General features: G+C 38.5%; 1 protein-coding gene across 1 annotated transcript; it reads right to left on the bottom strand.

Annotated features, from left to right (window-relative positions):
- Nucleotides 1-1,226: 1,226 nt before the first annotated feature.
- LOC145484193 (polyribonucleotide nucleotidyltransferase 1, mitochondrial-like) lies at nucleotides 1,227-22,643 on the bottom strand. The gene is made up of 28 exons (XM_081462822.1): nucleotides 19,956-22,643; nucleotides 19,767-19,827; nucleotides 18,791-18,871; nucleotides 17,919-18,024; nucleotides 17,006-17,055; nucleotides 16,616-16,679; nucleotides 16,338-16,385; nucleotides 15,580-15,690; nucleotides 15,183-15,256; nucleotides 14,818-14,927; nucleotides 13,953-14,004; nucleotides 13,366-13,423; nucleotides 12,632-12,728; nucleotides 12,035-12,137; nucleotides 11,652-11,722; nucleotides 10,792-10,828; nucleotides 10,118-10,184; nucleotides 9,154-9,243; nucleotides 8,420-8,473; nucleotides 8,116-8,231; nucleotides 7,706-7,777; nucleotides 7,531-7,594; nucleotides 7,072-7,155; nucleotides 6,470-6,553; nucleotides 5,776-5,882; nucleotides 4,303-4,361; nucleotides 3,223-3,301; nucleotides 1,227-2,988 (listed from the first exon to the last, which is right to left on the bottom strand). Exons 1-28 carry the CDS (start codon nucleotides 20,114-20,116, stop codon nucleotides 2,848-2,850), a joined length of 2,301 nt encoding a protein of 766 aa, XP_081318948.1. The 5' UTR covers nucleotides 20,117-22,643; the 3' UTR covers nucleotides 1,227-2,847.
- Between the last annotated feature and the right edge of the window lie 309 nt (nucleotides 22,644-22,952).

Below are 22,952 nucleotides of genomic sequence, written 5' to 3'. Positions count from 1 at the left end.
TTGCTCCCAGAGTTCCAGAACAGGTTTTCAGCTAGATAAGTGTCCTGGAATCCTGTGAACTTTTTAAAGAAAATTACGTTATTTTTCACAGTCATGTTGCCTTATAGATTGTTCATTTGAGCAGACCCATAGCACATTTTGCATTGCCACTTTTCAAATCCTGGTGGCTAAAAGCCAGTTTTGGAATTTCTGGTTGCGAGAGAATTTCCAAACCAGTTGCTTCTGCTACAAAATTCTTTTAATAATCCATTGGTCTTGAAAGTTGGTAGGGAGAATTTGAACATTGGCAAGTAGACAACTTTAACAAATTAAAGAGACAGTGGCCTAAGTTAGGGTGGACATTACAATGGGAAAAATCCAATGGTGGTAAATAATAATTTTCTGCACAATAGTTCTTTAAAAAAAAAAACATCCTAGTTCTTCCTTGTCCCATAGGGCATGTGAGAGGTGTGCCTGTTTCTCGTTTAGGTATAAAGACAATGCCCCCTGAGAGAAAACGTACATTTTGATGTTACTCTTACAGCAGACATTCCAGAAATACACTTTTAAACTTTCACAACGAGAACTGTGGCTGATGGCCAGCTGGTAGCAAATGAGTCCGAGATCGTTTCTCAAAACAATGTAGCACTGATTATGTAAACGTGACAGATGAATCACATTTGGCCCAGAAAAACAAACAAGGGCCATGTGAGCGTTGGTCTACCAGTGTTGTTCCAAGCACCATCTGCCACGACGGCCAAATAATGAACTTGGAAGATGGACCTGAATACCCACGTATAAGATGCTCGTGTGTCAGTTTTCATACATTCTTGATTGCCCAAAAATTAGTCTTCAACGACTAGTTGTTTACGCCATGTTGATCATGGTCGCAGGATTTTAAAGGAAGTGCGTGGGATGTCTTTCTGATCAGTTTCCCAAACTGCCATTTGATATTCAATTGCCGTTAATTCTGTCCAGTCAGTTTATGATCCTCTCTGGCCTTGTTTCCCACAATTCAAGATTCAGTCGACTTCATGAATTCACGGATCAGTTTGAGGTAGTCCTTGTCTCCTCCGTTCAGCCTTCCTTTTGTTCCATGCCCTTTTACACTCCCTGTACGCTTCAAAATAAAACGTGCATTTGCTCTTGTCATAGCTATTTTCAACCAGACATTTCATGGAAGCCTCCGATTCCTCCATACAAGGATTCATCTTTCTACTAGCATCTGCTAAACGTCGTCCGTCCGCCATTTTGTTGGGAATATTAGCACCATTCCCTCTCGTTTTCCATTGTCAGGAAGTTACAGAACTTGCAGTGGTACTCGCAGCGCTGCGTGTACGTCGCGTGAACGCGCCCAAGAGAACACTTGACCAGTAGCCTGCGAAGCAGGCGTATAAAGGGGAGAGGGTGGGGGAGGAGGAAGAGAATTCGGGGCAAAAATTTACCTCCCCCACCCCCTCCCCTTTATACGCCTGCTACGCAGGCTAGTGTATGTAGGTTTTACCTCAAGCTTGGATTTTATTATGCCACGTGCATCCTGAGTGGAAATCCAATATGCCGGCTCCAACTTATTTCTTTAGCTTTAGAAAGCTGCACATGCTAGAAAACATACATTTAAAAAAAAAAAAAAAAAGAAATTGGAATTAATTTGGTAATTTCCAATGCAGTGACAGGATGATTGCCATTCGCTACAATTTACGCCAATCTAAATCGGCTAACGTCCTAACGGCGCAGCTTTATTTCTACGGTCAGGCCTACCGTCCACACTAATCCGACACGAAAACGGAGCTTTCAAAAACGCTCTTCAAACCGGAGGAATTTGAAAACGCCGGCTTTGCGTTTCCGTGTGGACGGAAAACATTTTGAAAACGGAGCTTTTTGAAAATGATGACGTCACGATAATCATGTGATTTCGCCGCCCGAGTTTTCCTCAAACACAAATCCAAAATGACCGGTGATTGTTGCATTTCAAATTTCTCTGGCGTAGTGTGAACGCAAAACATTTCCCGTTTTCAAATTTCTCCGGCGTAATGTGAACCGGGCCAAAAATGGAAATATTTTCTCCAAAGCCCACAAACACTACATTTGAATTCGTGTCTAGTTTGGTAAGGAGAATGTTTTCAGTAACACAGCCTGCGGGTTTCTATTACTTTGGCTGTGAAAGCAATTGAAAAGGGGAAAGATAAGAAAGCGTGGGTGGAGGGGGTAAGGGTTAAACAGAGGTGAGGGGAGTGGCTTATTTCAGATAGGAGGATCAATAAGAGATTCATGTCGGTTAAACGAACCACATAAACACACACCAGTGATCTCTTAAAGAATGAAATAAATCATAGAGCTATGCAACGATATTTTAATTCAATTTTTATGCTGTACTTGAAAACATTGGGCTTTTATTACTCTGTTGCTAATTTCCATTGTTGAGTTGTTGTCAACGGACAACGCTAATAAGATGAGCCCCATTGTGCTACAAGCTGACAAACGAAGAGGTGTGAGCACAAACTTCTGGATTTGAAGAGTTTCACGCAATTATAAGAGCAAAGCTGCAAGTTCTGCCAGCCGTCATTCACAGCTTTGTCGGTTCCGCAAAACCTGTTTGAAACACAAACAAGAAGGCCTGCTCAGGGGACGGCAGCATATGGTGCGACTAGTTCCCGCCCGCGATTATCGGTACAACTGACTGCCGCGCCAGATGATGAAGAGTCCATCCCAGATATGTAATGTTAAGCTACAAAATCATCCGGAATGAATGAGTGGCTGTCGATAACTTAACTGTTCATCAGAGCGAACGTTTGGTCGATGTCGTGTTACAATGCCCTTCACGTCTTTTCACACCCTGTCCTCCGAGCTTTCTTTCAATTCAGCAACTACTTAAGGATAACTTGTGAGACATTCGTTAAGAGTCTTGTCGCGAGTTTTCGCTGAAAGCGATTTCGTTGAAATCCGTGGTCGCCCTGTGAGATCATCCTTTCCAATGTACACCACATCAACAGTTTCCCCTACATTAAATTTCTGAAAACAGAGATAAGAATATTTAGAAAGGCTGTGAAAGTGTAAACACATCACCATTGGAAAAAAGTACGTTTTCCCTGAAGTTGTCTTGGGCTCAGTAAAAAAAAGACGTGACAGTTTTCTACGGTGACACTTTGACTGTCATTCTATTACGTTAAATCAACGTTGCTGTTTAACTAAAAAAAAAACACAACTGATGAGAATAAACTCAGCTGGTAATTAAGTTTTTGTTACCTTGCCGCGAGACATCTCAGAGGAGTGTAAAAGCACACTGGGCGCGTCTGGTAGGATTTCCACCATCACACCATAGTCCCTGATACAAAGTCAAGTTAGTAGGTCAAGGTATATTTTCAAATGGCTCACACTTATCGCTATCCCAAGTTTACGATCACTCAATTCATTATGTCATCATGACTGAGAAAATTACTAAAGTGTGGTTGATTGAGAGCGGGCCAATTTATCGTTCATTTTTGATTTGCACTACAGTGCGAATTAACACAGGTACGTTCGTAATTTTCCCAGTGATATAATGAATGAGTAATTGTATAACAGCACGAGCAATTAAAAGTGAAGCCTTGGAACCGACTGGCTCATAGCTGCCGGAGCTTATCCCGGTTACTGTAGCATGAAGCGGCTAGGAGTATTTCTACTCCCCCTGGACGGGATGCTAGTCCATCGCAGGTCACTCCCCCGTAATTTGTTAGGTTTCCACAACAATTCGCCGGTACCCATTTATACTCCTGGGTGGAGAGAGGCACTGGCTGTGACAGTTAAGTGTCTTGCCCAAGAACACAACACAGTGCCCCCAGCCACCGCTCGAACCCGGACCGCTCGATCCGGGCACGAGCGCACTAACCATGAGGCCACCGCGTTTGAAAATTCTTTCAAATTGCATTCACCGAAATACTCCTGCAATTTTGAGAGAATTTTCAAATATCACCGCTCGTAGTAAATCCTTAATTGTTTTCGCACTCGTACGATTACCTCCTATACAAACTGTCAAATTTCTCGCAAACTCATTGGCTGTTTTATCATAATAACGGCATCACGCGTGGAACAATTTTAAACATTTTGCCAAACTTTACTAGACTATGTAAGCGACAAATTATATCTAAAAGAAACTTCTTTCAAGAGCAAATCGTCAAAATAGTTTAGAGTAACTTAATATTCAGACTGGATTGAATTAACAAACGAAAAACGTCTCCACAACTCCCTCGCCATTTTCTAGAAAGAAAAGGGCCTATCTTCACCTTGCACCCCTGGACCCACCAGCATTGTATCGAATAGTCTACAATATCAAACTTAATCACTCACCTGACGTCAACAACTTTTGTGGTGTATCTGGCCCCAACTTCAAGAGCATCTGCCCAGGACTGTGAAACAAAAGGTAAATTAGATTTGCTCGTGACAAACTACACTATGACTGAGTCAACATTTATCATCTTTGATTTATTATATTATGGCTTGTTTTGCTTTCCCGAAGTTCTATAAAGGAAAGGATACTCCGCTTAAGGTTTCAATTATTAGGAGAAAATTTTCCAGAGAGCGTAAACTTTAACAAAATTCTCTGAAGATTAGGAAATTCAGAATGTAAACAGTCTCGTTACCAATGAAGCTGTGCATAGGCGAAAAGCCACGGAATTAGCGAGAAGGCGTCTTCATCCAAAAAACTCAAGCTAAACACAGGCTGTTTTGCGGTGCATGTTTGTATCAGTGCGGTGGCGCTAGATCAAGGAATTGCACGATAATTTTGACTGTCTAGCGTCCGACTTGACAGGCAAAAACCACTTTGTGGCGTTAGTTTCCTTATTTAAGATTAATTGAAAAAAAAATTCTCCATGAAGGTGTTATTAACCAATGCAGGGTTGCCACTACTCACCGGAGTAAAAAAATTCCCTAACATTTCCCGTACTTAACATCGACTGTAAAGCAATTATCACTGACCCTGCAGGATGATCATTCCGGCCGTGAATCAAAAATAAAGATGGTTTATAGATAATTAAGAAAAATGCCCTCTCTAAACGAAAAAATCTCATAAAACAATTTGCGGCAACCTTAAGATAAAATTTCCTTGACTTTTCCCTGACCTTGAAAAACTGTGATTTTCCTTGATTTTTCCCTGGCCGTGGCAACCCTGTTATGCCATGCCTTTCCCGGCAGATTTGCTTACCCCACAAACCATGACATACCAAAGAAATAGGATCGGGTTTGCTTCGACCGCCAGATACTGGAAACTTACGCAGACGGCTAGAGACACATTTCTTGTAGAAAGTAGCCACTCCACTCCTTTTTTCTTATTCTGCGTGAAAGAACGAGTGAGAGGAAAACTCGTCGCGCGTACTTTCCCGCTTTCGTTTGTGTCAGTCTTGATGGACTAAGAAAAAACAGGGGCTGCTAGTAGTCTACTTGAGATTATGAGTTTGATCATTTCACAACTGCACATTCCTATGAAACTGATTGGTAGTTTAGACTACGAGTAGTCCCTCTTTCGCTTAGTCCGTCATGCGTGACGCGAAAGAAAATCGCGAGAAAAAAAAATGCGAGAAATCTTCGCCTCCAGGATTTCGCGCGGCCATTTTTTTCTCGCGGTTTTCTTTCGCGTCACGCATGACGGACTAAGCGAAAGAGGGACTACTCGTAGTCTATTGGCAGTTCGGCAAGAAAGCTTTCCACTTGGTCCAGGTGATCGCTTTGTACCTTCCAGTCCCGCCAGACAGGGTCTTGTTAGAGCGACTAATAAAGACAATTTTTCGCATGAGCCCCATAGTAGAAGCCTAAGGTTTGTACCTTTATAGTTGTTATTTCATTGATCCTGTCCACCGCTTCTTTGAGAGCTTTAGCGTTTCGAGCAAAAACAGAAAACAGGTCTTCATCAATCCGAGTGATGTCTGTACCTAAAAACACAAATTAGGAAACATGTTACTGGCTTGGTGGGTGTACTTGTGATTGGTTCATGACGCCATTTGCTTAATTGTGATTGGCCAGATCTGCTACTCTGGTCTTTGTTTCGAAACATTTATTTAAAGCTGGAAGTTCTCTTTAAAACTCTCCCTAGTGATCATATTCATGTGTATGAAAAGTATATTGCTGTTTAACCTCCTTCATTACATTATCGTTATTTCGTTCAATCAAATAAAGCTATGACTTCGGTAGTACTGTTTTGTGTTGGAAACTTTTGTCTTAGAAATGAATATCTGAAAAATATATTTGAAGTGCGAGAGGAAGACGTTTGAGGCACGTACGCAAATCCAACAGTTGCGAAATAAAAGCCAAAAATAATTCAGGTTTGAACGGGCTTGTTTTCGCAACTGCTTGATAAAGTGCGATAACTAAAACTAAAATTTCGACTTGAACACTAACCATATTAGTGCAGGTTAGGTTGACTGCGCGTGTCTCTCATGTGGTCAGAAGCTTTTGCTTGTTATTTCTTTCTTACTTTTTTCTGTCAATCCGACGCAAACTAGAACTGAAGGAACTCTACCTGTTTCTTCCTCCAAGTTCTTGAGAACCTTTGCTCCACCACTAAGCAACTTTTTGACGTGGTATCGAGGAACAGCTACGTTCACTAAGTGAAGGCACATGTACACTCAGTCAAAAAGAACATTAAGACAAAATCGGATAGAAAATCGAGAAATTTCAGTTTTTAGTGGACAAAACCTTGTACCAGAATAACTGTAGGTATATTACAGTCCTTTTTGTATTTTCTAAAAGCTAAGTAAAGATATAAACAGTTGCCTGAATAACACCAAAAACAGTTTCCACTGGAACTCGACAAAATAAATTTCAAAGCTTAGAGAAATTGTGCAAACACAGGTAAAATTTTATCATCAGTTTCATTTCATCAATACTTTCAAGTGTCTCATATGAACTTCAAAATTTGTTTTCGACATTTGTTGTTGATAGAAATGATTTCTTTGGAGAATATATCTTTTCAGCAGTCCCATAGTAGATTGTAATACGGTGTAAACAAACTCGGTATGTAGTTTTTGTCCATTTGTTACTCGAACTTCCAGTGTTTCTTTCTTAAAGACATTGAATTACACATTACACTTGTATCAGAGAATGAGGTAGCTGTATGCTTACCGACAGCTGGTGCATTTTCCTTGGGAGTTTTCCTAGCCTCGCTCTGACATTCTTCAATAATATCCAGAACTTTCATCCGATCATCTGTGCAATTTAACACACGAACAATTACCGTACAGGTTTGAACTGAGTGAGCCGCTTCCTTAGCTCATTTGTGTTCCAAATACCTTTTATCGTGGACTTCTTTTTAAAAAGCGGAGATTGAGGAGGCGGAGAAAAAAAAAGATTTAACAGAGAGAGTAGGACCATATTGAATTTATGATTGGAAAAGTAAACATTCTTTAGTGGACAAAAAACACACTTACATGATTTCATCTTTAAACTACGTGCCATGTTATGACCAGAAATAAACTAACATAATTGCTTCTCTATTTAGATATTTCATCATTTGACTGTCATCGCAATCGTGTATTGTTCGTCAAAAAGGCTTCCCCAGTCTCCCTTCTGTATGAAGATTACCTGTTGCTTTTGTTACTGCTTCTTCCACGATGTGTAGCGGGAGGCCTGGGACCTTGAAATCAGCCTGTCGCAATCAAACACACAACGGGTTAGTCAAGGGGGGTGGCATATCTTCATTAGGACAGTCCTGGGGGAGGAAGTGTGTGTATCAGTGGGAGGGGGGAGATGGCATCACCTGAAGAGCTGTTATCCCTTGTCGGCTTCCAGCAAGTTTGAAGTCCATATCACCCATATAGTCCTCGATGCCCTGTGGATTTAGAAACAATAATCATTATTTCACAACCCAATCGAAGGCAAGAGGGGGAATTTTCCGGCACTTCATTGTAACCGAAGGTGATATTAAATCTTCCAGTTTCCTGTCACTTATTTTCGGTTAAAAAAATGTGTTTTGACTAAACATGTTTAACAAACGTGTTTAGCTGAATATTCTCAGGTTCTTGTACTTTGCCAGAGTCAGGATCTTACTTTCGTCAACAAAAAAGAAAGAAGCACATTCGAACGCTAGCTATTTCTGCAGAGACGAGAAGCTGTGACGAATCTATTTCAATGGAAAACCAGGCGTGATAAAGAACAAAGCGTTGTTACCAAGATATCTGTCAACAGACGGTACTGCTCGATGTCTTGTTTATCTGGATCCTCGGCGTCACTGCTTGTTATCAGACCACAGGCCACCCCTCCAACAAGACGAGTGATTGGGACCCCTGCAATAAGTGGCTAAATGACTCAGTAACACATTTGTAGGTCTATATCAATATTAGATGAAGATTCTCGATACTATTTTCAAGCTGGATCTGGCGTGACGAGGTTTAACGTTAATTCTGTTCAAAGCCTGATCAATGCTGGGTATGGAATGACAAGCACTTACAATTGAACGGCTATCGTTATTTACCTGCATCCATCAGTGTCAAACTGCCTGCACAAACAGATGCTAACGATGAAGAGCCTGCCAACAGGAGTGCAACACAAGATTAGCCTGATGAACAAATGAAGAATGTAACTCGTGGCTAGCACATCTACAAACTCATTTTAACTGTTACAGTAATAGATCAAGTGCGCATGCGGAGTAACATGTAGCCACGAGATACAACTATAAGCATCCCCAGACAGGTAATGAGGTGCATGCTCTTTGTGATAAGCATCACAAAGTGTCCTCATTCGTAAAATGACACCAAAGCACACAAAATATGACGTACAGCGGTAATGGAGTGGGGGCAAACTTCATGATTGGTCTAAATTGAGTGACGTCTTAACAGATATAGATCTCAATTGTACTTTCTTTAATAAGAAACCAGAATGCAGATATAATTTTAAAAAGATTAAAACTTCAATCAGTACATACAATATTAACAGTGGAAAGATGGCCTTAACTGGTTTGAGCGGCCGTATAAACGGGGTAAAATGATAAAGGATTATACGGGTTGGGATTTTAGAATGTGGCCGTTGGCCGTGTTAACAGGGTGGCCGCATTACGTGGTTTTCTTGCAAGTATAACAGACTCTTTTGTCTGGTTATGGACGTAATGTACTAACTCGCCAGCCAAGAAGGTTGGGGTGAGGGGAGGGGTTGAACTCTCCCATGTAACCTATACAGATAATGTCACTAAAGGAATGGTGTTTGCCTTACCATTTGATTCTAACACCTGGGATGTAAGCCGAATGGCAAATGGGAAATCCTTAGGAACAACTGGTTCTAACGCCATTTCTGCTAAATTTCCTAAATGAAAAGAGTTGCAACATGAGTATTGCAATTGCAATGGTTTAGAAAACATACTTGCAAGCGTTAAGGCTTGGCTAAAGGTTTGTACTGCAATGGTGATATCATCATCATCACCATCATCACCGTCATCATGTTTTATTTGCCACATTATTATTGACTGCTTAATTTTCGAGATGCTCCTCATTAAGGAGTTGAAACCTGTGTTAAACCATAGTTAATAGAGGGAAATGGTTAGGAAGGTCGGTAAACATCACAGAAGCAAACAAAAAGGCTAAGATTTATGTTGGAAGGTCCTTGACCCTGCACATCTTTCGTTTTATACTCATTGACTATGCATGAATTACATAATCGCAATGCTTCTATTGGTTGGTGGTATGTATGAGCAAACATAACCACCTTTTGTATTTTGTCAGGTTTTGTGCAGAGTCAACACCCAAAATAGCAAACAAATCCATGCAACAAAGAACTGCCAGGTTTCCTAACCATTTCCCTCTATTATTTATGGTTAAACACTCAAAAAGACTCTATTCGCGCCAAACATTTTACGCGACTGTGCAAACCAACATCTGATTACATCATCACCACATTTTTATTTCACTATTTCGTGTCTCTTAGGACTTCTTTTACATTTATATTCGCACACAATCATCTTTGACTTGATAACGCCACGTTAAGTGGACGTGGAAACGTCGTACCTTTTTTAAACTTTTTAATCTTCTAACCGAATTGTTTTACATGTAAGGTTCTCGACAATTTTTTCACAATGTTTTATTAAAAAACATAAACAATAACAAAATTTCAATTGATAGGGGGAAGAGACGTCCAAAAATTCAATTAGTAGCAACAGGTCTACCATGACTAAAGAACCTACCATGACCAATCTCTCGTCTACTGTATCCACTAGAAAATCCAATTTCATTCACACAAAACGGTGGAAACTAATAAAACCAAAAACCAAAACAAAAGCAAACGGCATTACAGACTGGAATGAATGTAAGTTCACAGACTCCAAATCTTTACATTTTTTTTGTTTGCATATGACTGGGACCAAAACTAGTCTGTTAACAGGAAGTTTAATATAAGTTGGCGGAGATAAACTGTATTATCATACATATTATAAATACTTTCTAGTTTTTACTACAAATGATGCATAAGGTGTCCCTCTAGCCTGCGAGCAGTCTCAGTTGGAGCACAAGCGCACTCGGCTGTGCCGCGTGCGTGGAATCGAGCGGCAAAGCCGCGAGACGAGATTTTCACCAGCCTCCACCTCGCCGGATCGCTTTGCTCTTGGCCACTCGCACGTGACTCAAAGGAGCCTGCTCGCAGGCTTGTGTCCCTCAGGTAATTTTGCTCTAGTCACCTTGACTAAATATGTACAGCATGATATGAACACAACATTAAACAAGGAACTTGGCAAGCATTTTAATATATACTAAGATTATATTAAACAAGGAACGAGGAAGTTGGCAAGCATTTTAAAATATACTAAGATGTTTTCATAAAATTTTTTTACCACCAACTACCTGAAATTAATGCACAACATACCTCATAGTGGAGCATAAATGGCTTTTCTCTCACATCCCTACAAAAGATTGAGAAACAAGAAGAAAAAAAGGAAACAAAGCTTGACAACACTAAAACTTCAGCAAACCATCTATACAAAGGAAGTCTTCAACCAAAATTAATATCTCACAACAGCACGAGCCGAACTCTGGCTTCTGTAGCATGAATTAGCTAGTCCTCCTGGATGGGATTCTTATTCAATAGTATTGATTTCTGTCTGGTCACTGTAAGGGTTGACCAGAGCTATTTATATTCCTAGGTGGTGACAGTCACAATGAGAGAAAAAAGTGACTTGCTAAAGAACACAGCACAAAGATCAAACCAGGTTTCAAACCTGATCTGCTCCATTCATTATCCAAAGTGGTAAAACATACACACCTCACTTCCCAATAGTGTCCCATATTAGGTATATGTTTATAAATTTCTGAAGACTTTCTTTACTTTGTGTACAAGCTAGATTATTTTTATTTTCATGCACAAATGGAATTGAACTTTTGCCAAGCATAGCTTGATCTTGCCTTAAATCCACAACATTATACAGAAATAGTCAGAAGACTTTGACTATCATTTAGTCAAGGTTCAAAAGGTTTACCTCAAGTAAACCAAGTGAACTTATCCTTCATGTATTACTTCCAGCCAAATATCTCAATGGCAGCAATTAGTATTTCTTTTTGGAAAAACTAGTAGCAAAATTCTACTCAGAAATGACAAAACTTGAAGTGAGGAAAAAAAAAACTTTTAAACTAGGAAAAAAGCAACAAGAATGAAAAGCCACTTTTCTTTCAGATTAAAACCACATGTTCACTGTACCAGTAAAATAAGGATGCAAAAACAGTCCTTACCCCACAGCCATCTCTGCTACATCACGTTGTCTTGCTGAACGCAGAGAACCAAGTGTTGCTGTACAGAACACCTACAGTAGTTTGAAAGGAATGGAAACTCAAGATACTATGGAAACCCCCAAAATAGCAAATGTTGTTAGCATATTGAAAGGTAGCTGTACTGTAAATGATAAAATTAGTTTTGAAGTAGCTATACTCAAATAATAATAAAAGAAAAGCTGGCATATTTCTTGGAAAATTCCATGTGAAGTGTGATGTTTTCTAAACAAGGCATACTGTTCTGTTCCCTGATTTTTAGTCCTTTGATCCCTTCTTGTAATAACCTAAACTTTTCTTGGTTTCCCTCAAAGGTTTGATGATGATCGGCAGTCAACTGTACTAACCTGTGTTTCTCCTCTTTGAAATAACGATGACCCATGAAGGCTTTTGAACAAATCAACCTCACATTTAATGGGTCGGAGGGCATCCAAGGGACGTCCATCGCATCTGAATAAATAATATATAAGAATTAAAAATTAATACAATGTCATGTGATGAAGAGAGAACAGAAATAGATTTATTTTCCCAGAAAAAATAGTCTGACACCCAGTTACACCTTCTGGGTGCAACATAGAAACTATAGTTAGTAATCAAATACCTCCAAGGTATAAACCATTATTTCTGAACATGTTTTGAAGGAGACATCTAGCAATAACATCCTGCAATGTAGATAGGATGTCTGTTGTCTACAAGTTTGGTTTGGTAGTCAAGTTATTGGCAACTAGCAAACTTAAGAAAATGGTGACAACAAATTATTTTTTAACTTTCAAGTTTGACAGTGCAGCTTCTGTTTAACACCAAGAAATTTCAAGAAATCACAAGAGATGAGAATAAAGACAATCACCACTGTCTTGATATGCTGTTAAAATTAAAACAACATTACAAAATGATAATACAAATTTGCTTTAATAAGAGACAGTGAATGATTTGTTCATGATTACCTTTGAGCTTTTTCCAGAACATTTTGTCTAAAAACTGATCTGGTCACTTCATATATTGCATCATGAATCACATGGGCAGCAACATCTGGAAACTGCTCTGTTAAACACAATACCAGAAAACATTATATCCTGTCTATAGACAATAGACTGACATTCTTTTTGCTGATTGTCATTAACGTCAAAAATTTGACAGTATGATATAATCACTGTATTTTAAGACTTGGGTAACACTCTTAATCAAAATGGAAGCAAAGATACCTGTACTAAATAAGGTACATGTATTTGGAAAAAGATATGTACAAAGACATGTTCAAAACTTAAACTTAAATAATACACATGGGAACAAAAACAATAGTGTGTCCATTCCCAACTTCAGAAACAAGAAGAAAACTGGCGCAAGTGTCATTTTGCAGTGGCTTGTAGGATCAGTGCTGGGTACAGAACAAAAGACAAAAAGTGATAACAGCCCCAGTAACGATCTTATAAGCCAGTGTGTCATGATTTCTAAACTGGCTAACACATGTATGCACATGTATAGCCTTGCACACTTTCTACCAACAGATAAGTATTATTTACTGGAGGACATTAAAAATTACTCAACATGTATATAACAGTTACATCTTAATTTTACACCAGAAAGTTGTTCAGTCACAATGTCATGGAAAATATTTATTATTGGCAAATCCCAAGATTAACTCTAAGTTTTGTTTCTCATTTTACTAAAAGTATGCCACCTTGAATGGCTGTGAAGCATGAGTCATTGACTGCAAACATTTCTCTGTCACGTTCCATCTAAGAAAAAAAAAAATACATCGATAACAGATATACCTACTCTATATTTACCTCTTGCACCTGAAATAACATAAAATGATTTGAGTTGTCTTGGTTTGACTGTTTTCTCATCAAAGTTTTGGAAATGCATAAAAGATTTTCTTGCTCTATTTGATGAAATATCAAAATGCTAAATTACAGTTACAGGTCTAAACAATGGCCACCCTGGGGCCATGTGGAGCATTGGCAGTTATGGGGAGCTTTCAAAAAAGAGTAAAATATATGGATCAGTGCATGACCCAAGGCAACATGGAGAGGAACAGCAGAGAGAGAGACAGAGAGAGCTGGAGAGAGGACCTGGAGCAAAGTGTACATTCCAGCAACCAACAGAGCTGGTTGGAGGAAGAGTGTGGAGGCCTTATGTGCCACTTGGCAAAGGGAGGATAGGTGAAGGTGGTGGCACGGTGGAGATACAAAATCATCATCAGTCAATAGTCCGCTGCTTTATGTTATAGGACAAAATTTAATGAATAGGCAAAAACTGTCACACCTTTGAAAAAGTGAAGTTTGAAAATATTTTATCAAGTGGCTCAACTGAATGTCTGTAGAAATGAAACAAAGAAGTGTGTTTAGTTGTTATTAACTTCAATGAAACACAAGTCATATAAAATATACCAGTCTTAAATTGCTGACTACAAGCCCTCCATAACCTGACTTTTCCATACTACAAGTAACTTCCTAAAAGAACACTGTACTTCAATTAGAAATTCATGTAGCCAGTGAAAACCTTGCAAGTGGCATGCAGATCAAAACATTTCATCAGAGTGGCTCACTCACAAATTATTTATTTCCTGTCAGTCTAGAGTTGTTTCTTGTCAGGTCGCTTCCAAACAGTATTCTTCTTGCAAATGCCTACTATTGCTTTGGCTACTAAGTTTCCCATGTTATAAGACTACCTAAAACTCCTAGCAAAATTATGTAAACAGGGTGACACAAATTTTGAGATCAACACTGACAATACTTTAACAAATTCATCATCATCATCATCAATTTTCTTGTCAAAATTTAGCTACAATTAACCACACACAGCACAAAAACTAAAGGTCTTGTTAAATGTAAAATGGCAGATTAACAGATGCTTAAAGGGAGGACGGGGAGGAAAAGCAAGCTTGCAACTCCTTCTCACTCAAAAAATGATGTGGATGAGGAGGGAGATTTTTGTCCTATTTTTGCTCAGTATGCAAAAAATGGAGCCATGTGTTGATTTGAACTTGGTTTTGGTAGTATGCATGATAGCAACCTTACAGCAGGGTGTCTGTTTGTTATTAATTCAGTCTACAAACCTCAGTGATTGTTTCCTTTATCAAGCTCAGCATTATCTAATATCTTATTGTGGGATCCCCTTATTTACAAACCTCTTAACTGCATCCAACACTTCTACTGGAATGTCAAGAACTTGACATGTTCTCTTTACCTTGCCAGCTTGGCTTTGCAAATCACGCAAGGCTTTGATTATGGGCTGACACTGTCATGAAGTCGGCAAACACAGTTAAACTTTTGTTACTAATTGATTAATAATTAATAAATTAAATTAATTCATTCTTAACTTCTATTTAAACTTGATCCTCAGGATCAATTAGCATCTCTGGTGAAAACCAAACTCAAACTAAGTAAAATATTTTAATAAGTTTAAATTTTTTGGGCTGGGCTTTTTGAAATTTGAATATGCTGGGTGTAAATTATATTGATACAGTGTACATGTACATAAACAAATGTTTACCTGTCCAAATCCGAATCTAAGAGCTTCACAAAACCTCTCAGAACTCACTTCTTGGGCAAATGCTTCTACCATCACTGAAAAAGCAACATGTACACTGCCTGAACTTGTAAATGTTATGAATAATCGCTTAACAAATCCAGTCCAAAATATACTATATTAAATGTGATTTAACTACAGTCACATCAGTAAAATAAATTTTTTAGTTAGAGGAATGTGACCTCTGCTATCAGTAGGTCTGTCATCACAGACTGTTCTCAGTAAAGCTATGAGTGGTTGATGTCGACCACACACAGGACAACTCTAAGAGTACATTTAAATTAAGTGACCTGAAAATTTTGTCATGCAGACACTTACTGTATATCAGAACTATAATTTAGAGATTGCTTTTGTAACTAACCAACTTTCCTTTCACTGCATGCAATAACAACGTTCAGCTTGCTGCTGTCAAGTTCTGACCATGTGGGATTCACAGCAAACTCTCCATCAATCTCACCAACTCTCACCGCACCTTAGATCATAAAATAATTTGTACAAAAAAATTTAATTATTAATAATTGTAATTATGCCATGACTTGTTTTGCGTAGTCTTGTCTCTAATACTAGCTGCTCTGCAATTTTATTCAAATTCTCCCTTAATCTAGCTGGTGCTGTTTTCCACTTACATGAACCAAAACAAAACTGAAAATATTTACACCCCTTTTGTGGAATACTCCTCATAAAAATGCAAGTATAAGCAGTAAATAAACTGGACCAAATGTAAGACCAAAACAAAAAAAACTACAAAGGGGCGACCGGCACTGTTTACAAGGTTCTTTATGATTGGTCAAATGAAATAATTGGTAAACAACACAAACAACGCCCCTAGAGATGCAGAATCAAAAGAGAGGTTTTAGAGGGGTGCATGTCAACTGACTACAAAGAGGAATCAGTTACTGGTGAATATGAAATTATTAGGTGTGGGAATTCATATATCAGTCACATGTTATTAATTATTTGACTGAAATGCAGTGTATACTAAGGGTTTTGAGAACTGCATGCCACCATCATCAAATAATAATTATTTATATTCCAAGGAGGAATTTCTCTCCCTCCCTCAGGGTTCAAAATATTTCTTGGCCTTTATTTTGACTTTTTTTTAGAAGAAGCTTTACTTGCCAACAGGACCACTCCAAGGAATATCAGAAACTGCAAGAGCTGCAGACGCTAAAAGAAAGAAAATCAATAATGCAAATTTACATATTTTTTTTTGCTAATTAAAATTCTTATTTTCTTATTTAAATGATTACCACGGGCTTATTCAATGATCAAGATTCGTGTCTTTAGGATTATTGCCTACATTCCCTTGACTGTTATTAATTTTTTTAAAAAATTGGATGTTGGCACATAATTTTAATTTTGCAAAGCACAGTTGACTGACTATCACTAACACTAACCTCCATTTATAGCAGCAATATCAGGATCGTGGAGTCCATCAGCTGCCCATAAACTGCTCTTGACCTATACATTAAATAGCACCGTCGAGAATGGGACAGAGGCTTTACATAAAGTAGGTTATCATAAAAATGATCATAGTGAATGACTTTTGGATAGTACCATAGCTGATTCTTAACAACAAGTTCTAGTGTTCAAACACAATTCATAAACATTTCAAACTGTTTGCTAACGTGTTGTACATGTACATGATGTAACAGCAGCTTGTTTAAAACCCCTTTTTTAAAGGTTAACATTTTTATGATACAGAACTAGTTAGTAGAGAGTTTGTCTATGATCAAAAGCATGAAACTGTACACTACTTTTCTACAGAACTGGAATAGAAGTCTCACCTGAGTGTTATAAGAATAACCTTTAGGAAATAGCGATCTCAGTGATCTGTCTAAAATAGAAAAAAATGAAAAATAATTTAGCAAGAAATGTATTTAGAAATAATTACCATCAGGGATATGCATTCAAAGTTGTGTTTGACAATAACCAATGAAAATGTTACAAACAACGCTTATAGCAACTTTGAAAGACATTTCGACCAGTTGTCATTTAAAACAAAATTAAATGATTTCCAGGGATTCTTTTCTTATTCGACTGTGTACATACATGTATTTAATCTATCCTATCCTTTACCTTCTCATCTTCAGGTTTAACAGATGAAAAACACGAGAGGCATGGAAATTTAGGCTAAGCTTTAATAGTGGTTGTTATTTTTGTGCTCTTATGTTAACAGGTGTCATCCATGAATAAGCACAGCAGCAAACATAAAAATATTTGATAAGCATTGCAATGCTTTTTGGGTAACTATGGATTTACAAATCCAGTTAAAAATAATATTATTATAAACAGTTCTTGAAAAATAAAAAAATAAACTGACCAACAGAGGAATTCATATCATAATAAAATAATACTCCTGAGAGGTGAGGTGCCCTCATGGTTAGTGCGCTCATCTCCGGATCAAGCAGTCTGGGTTTGAGTCCTGGCTGGAGAAATTGTGTTTGGTTCTTGGGCAAGACACTTTACTTTCACAGCGTCTCTCTCCACCCAGGTGTATATATGGGTACTGGCAAACTCAATGCTAGGGGTAACCCTGCAATGGACTAGCATCCCATCCAGGGGGGAATAGAAATACTCCTAGTCGCTTCAAGCTACAGAGACCAGGATAAGCTCCAGCCTGATGAGCCACATGGCTCATATGCAGACCTCACCTTACCTACCTGACTAAAGTACTATTAGAAAGTATGTGAAACTTACCCATACGTCTGCTAACAAGAGTTTCCCTATCAGACATTCTTGCATCTTTCCTAAAGAAGTTTTTGGGAATCTGTCCCCCAGCAGCTGCCTTTTCTTTATAGTCAACCTGTGTATGGGCAACATGAAAGAAAGAAATAAGGTGATGGTTGTCCATGACCTCCAGTTCATACTGCTAAACTAAAACAATTTTCACATTAAAGTTTAAACAATGGCATTTAGACTTCATATATTAGTTAATAATCTGGCTCATCATGGCAAGTATTTACAGTGTGTGCTCTTACTCCATCTAATTGAGATCCTACCATTACTACACAAAATACTTCTGTTGACACAAAAATTTAATAATGCATAAACAAACTGCAGATCTGCAGAAAAAAAATTGAGTGGAGACATTTGTGGTTTGCTATTTAACTTATGAAAAATTGTACAAAGGAAACTAAAGGATCTAGGACAAAAGCCCTCATGGGGTTGAATTTTTGCTTCAAAATAGTCATTTCTCAGAATCTTGGCATAATTCTCAAATTAAGATCCTGTAACATTTAGTTAGTGTGTTCTTCATAAGTCTAAGTCAGTTAGAAGTACTGATTTAAAATGTCTCAGAAAGTATGTTATTTCTCCAATCACTTTTCACATGTTCTTAACATGAGTCTAAGACCCAATAACGTCACAGCAAAACTGATCAATTGGCAAGCCTGACTTATAACACCGTTAACTGGCAAGCCCTCTTCACTGGAGTTGAAGACAATTTTTATTCAGGTTGTCAAAACATCAGTCACTGACAGCAGTACTCTTCAGAGCTACTCTCACTGAGGTGGACATTCGCACTTCGGGAACGCACACACTATACCATATCAAATATGTTGTGATCTTACCAATAGAGGCAAACCTCTTCCATTGGTATCTGTGGATGTCATCTCACTTACAGCAGTAACCAAGGTCGAATTCTCTCCATGCTATATAAAATACAAAGAAAAGTACACATTGATCCAAAAGGTAGCATAAAGCAGCTAGGAGCATTGCCATTTCCCCTGGATGGGATGTTAGTTCATCGCAGGTCACTCCCCAGTTTTCAGTCAGGTTGCTCCAACAATGTGCCAGTATCCATTCATACCCCTAAATGGAGAGAAGTACTGTGAGAGTCAAGTGTCTTGGGGTCATGTGCATTAAAGGCATCTGCAGTCAAGTGTTGATTGATACCCTCTATCAACATTCTATCAACACCTCGGTTGACACACGGTTGACGCACGATCAGCATCTCGGTCGACAGTTAACTAATTTCTAATCAATGCATATGAATCGGTTGACACTCGGCTGATTATTCATTGACTGTTGATCAAGTGTCAATCAAGTGTCAATCGAGTGTCAATCGAGTGTTAATCAAGTGCCGATTGAGTGCTGATTGAGATGTGGATCAACGATATCCATCAAGGATATCTATCGACACTCGAGCGCAGATGCCTTTAGTACAGATGATCTGTGTCTTGCCTAGAACCTTGACAGAGAACTCCCTTATATGCGCTATATATAGGTATGTGTGGCCGTAAGTACTTTTGTCTGCATTTGCCTGCCTGTGAATTTGCATCAGGTATTTGGTAGCCTACGTGTAGCCATGAAATGTGATCACTTTGATTTCTGTGTGAATGCAAAAAAATTGGATTATCATACTTACACTGCACTGTTTTCTTTTTGGAAAGATATCTCGAATATCCTGAAATCATTGTGGCCAGTGGAATGGGAACTGCATAAAAATACTGAACTTACAGAAATGGCGCGAGGAATCATGGTTTGTTTGACTGACAACACAGACTGGTCACTGAAGATCAAATTTTGTCACATGTATAGCTTTACCTCAGCAACGACGGATCCATTCGCCAACTTTGCCATTTTTCCCGTTGAAAATTTCATAGTTCTGTGGTGAATGGATTCAAAAGAAATAAGCTTAGATGAATTTTTTTATAAGCGGCGTAATACAGAAGTCACCATGAGAAATTCATTTGCATTGTTCCACTGCGCCACTCAGTTCACTAAGATACTCACCGGTCACCAATTTCAAATTCAACTGCACATTCTGTATTTTTACATCTTCTACATCTTTTTAGTGCACTCCGCAATGCAAAAAAATACCCCTTGTTCAACTTTGCGCGAGAGCTTGCCAGAGCCGCCATGTTGGTTATATAACTTGTTCCCAGTCTCGTCATTTTTTTCTTAGGTCGGGAAACGACGGGAAGACTGGTACTAAACAGCCCTTCGGTGATGTTGAGTAGTTTTCCTTCTGATCTGGAAATTAGCAAAACATGTTTGCATTATCTCTTTCTCTCTCCTCCCATCTTCCTTTGTATCTCCAAACAGAAACAGCAGTGGAGGAGAAAATTCAGTTCATATATACCTCTTACTAAACGAGTTCGAGGTCCGTACTGTAAGTTACGGACCGAGTTTTTTCCCCTTCGATTTGTGGCCCAAGCGCGAAGCGCGCGGGTCATGAATCGAAGGGAAAAAACGAGGATCCGTAACTTACAGTACGGACCGAGAAGACGAGGTTAGTAAGATAGTTATTACATCTCTACTGTCTGCCTGACGGGTTCGGAAACGATTTCTATTCACGCCGACTCGGAAAGGGCCCAAATTTCTGACCTCGAAAGCAAAACGAGTCAGTTTGAAACGTTTTATTACATAATTTAGAGTATAAGAAAGTTTTAACCTTTCACTTGCTGTAAAAGTTAAGAACACTTATTGACAAATCACGAAACAGTTTGGCAACAAAACCAACTTTAAATTTCAGCGGGCCGTACTCAGTACGGCCCGCTAAATTGACCAATCACAGCGTGCGTATTACCTGAGAGATATAATATAATAATTATAAAATAAATGAGCTACTACACACACTCTCATTGCTTGAAAGGTGTATCTAGATGACAGTAAGTAAACATGGTTGTGAAGCTTTAGATTCGTGCATATTTTTAAGACATATTTTATAATTGCAATAGAGCACTTTTCCTGTGTTTACATAGCCTCATCTAAACACTCAGGGGCTGGGAGAATTCTCAGAAGTTACGCAAACCCTTGACTACATCTTGGGTTTGCATAACTGTCTCGAATTCTCCCAACCCTCCTCATGTTTAGATGAGGCCAATAAAAAACATTTCACTCTTGCTGGTCAGGCAATGGGTCAAGCAGCTTTCATAACTTCAGCAAGAAATAGTGAATAAGTTCTCCAATGGGCAGGTGTCCCATACAACCACTGGACCGTAACTGAGCTTCTGTTGCATTAACATGGTGGTAACCAGCTCAAGAGCCAATAGCTACACTGGTTACCATGCACATATTTTTTTATCTTTCCATAGCCATATGCAACATATATTTTTCTTCTCAGTTATTTTATATTACTGATATAAACTTTTAAAATTTGTAAATAGTGTACAACAAAAGTTGATTGGGATTGATTGATTACACCTGGATGGAGAGATTGTTGGAGGTTGGATGTTACCCAAGGACAAAGCCCAACAATTCAAGCCTGGGCTTGAACCCGGACTACTCAAATTATCCAAAGTGTAGCAGGCAATGGTATATCCACGGGAATTGAAACGGCTTCAAGTTCAGAATAACCAAGTTCAAACCCCCTTGTTGGTACTTAATTTTGCAGTATTGTAAATGAATCATGAAATTAAAGACCCACGAATAAAAATCCTCGTGAAATTTAATATCCATAAAAAATTCACATCACAGAAAAAAATGATTAACATGTATCGGCAAATACACAAATTATTAACTTGTTTTACTGGTAAGTTCCATTTTGTATCTTCTGTTGTGAAATATCATTAATTTGCAAAAATAGAGTGAGTAGAGAATCTAGCTATTATCTTTATCTGAATCGTTAGATTCATACAAATCCCTTAGAATATCTTTCGTGTAGTCGTCAGTTCAGACTTTTTAAAAATAAAGTGAGGTTGAGAACGCTTGAATCGCGAAATTTAATGCCCTTTTTTCATATTTGCCTATTGAAATCGCGAAAATAAAACCATGGAAAATAGTCTCGCCAAATTCGTGAAATTAAGTGCCCCTGAAATTAAGTACCAATAAGGTAGCAGTGTCAGTTGTATTATTAACAAAATAACAATTCTGTCTTGGCTCCAGGTTATTGATGACTAAACAATTTATTTTGATTTTGTTTTGAACTAAGGAATTAACAAATACATTAAATCAAGAAGTATCAAGGTCTACAACAGCATTTACAACAGACACCTGTATTGGAGGAGAATTTAAAGCAAACTGAACAAACCGAAAGAAGTCAGAATCAAAATATGTAACTGAACACTTGGGCCCCGTCCACACTACACCAGAGACATTTAAAAACAAAGCTTAATTTCTCCACCACAAAAATGGAACGTTTCAAAAACGCTATTCAAACCAAAAGTATTTGAAAACACCAGCTTTAAGGTCGGCAGACAAGACATGACTAGTCCCTGCGACTGGTCAGCCCCGCAAAAAGTCACAGGGTCAAATCCTATCATGTGAACTAGCTATTTTTGGCACAAAATCTAGTTGCAGGGACCAAAGTTTAGTCCCTGTGACTAGTCCCAGCAATTGAAACTGGTTTGAATTTTTGTGACAAGTGCCTGCGACTTGTTGCTCAAGACGCTTTGTGTGAACTATTCATGGAACAAGTCCCTGCAACCAGTCCCTTCATGTAATTCTTCAGTGTACTAGTTACAGGGACAAGTCGCGGGGACTAGTGTGGACTGGGCCTTAGCTAAATTTTACAAAAGGGCAACTAATTTCCATCCTCATGGAATGACAATAGTCCCTCTTGTTTTAAATGCCTAATTTGTAAAGAGCTAAGACTTCAAGTCCTACAGGTGGGTTGAGTTGTCAGGTAATATAATGGTACAACTGCTTGAAACATTTACAACTAATAATCCTAGGTAATCTACATATATTTAAATGTGGCAAAGCTGTCATGTAGTTAAGAAAACTTTGAAGTTCGGGAGAGAACTCATCCTAACCTAGTATGAACTATTAGTAACGATATGAGTGTCA

The sequence above is a fragment of the Orbicella franksi genome, chromosome 4 (genome assembly GCF_964199315.1).
Source record: "Orbicella franksi chromosome 4, jaOrbFran1.1, whole genome shotgun sequence".
In the NCBI taxonomy this organism is placed as follows: domain Eukaryota; kingdom Metazoa; phylum Cnidaria; class Anthozoa; order Scleractinia; family Merulinidae; genus Orbicella; species Orbicella franksi.
The sequence above is the reverse complement of the archived record's forward strand: the minus strand, read 5'-3'. Positions and strand labels throughout refer to the sequence as shown.

Bases quoted from the DNA above. Each gene is read 5' to 3' on its own strand.
- LOC145484193 (XM_081462822.1), bottom strand. From the start codon at position 20,116: ATGACGAGACTGGGAACAAGTTATATAACCAACATGGCGGCTCTGGCA. The intron at 8,232-8,419 runs GTAAATAACGAT...CACTTATTGCAG, and splicing joins TTTGACACTGATGGATGCAG to GGGTCCCAATCACTCGTCTT. The intron at 2,989-3,222 runs GTAACAAAAACT...CTCTGTTTTCAG, and splicing joins CTGAGATGTCTCGCGGCAAG to AAATTTAATGTAGGGGAAAC.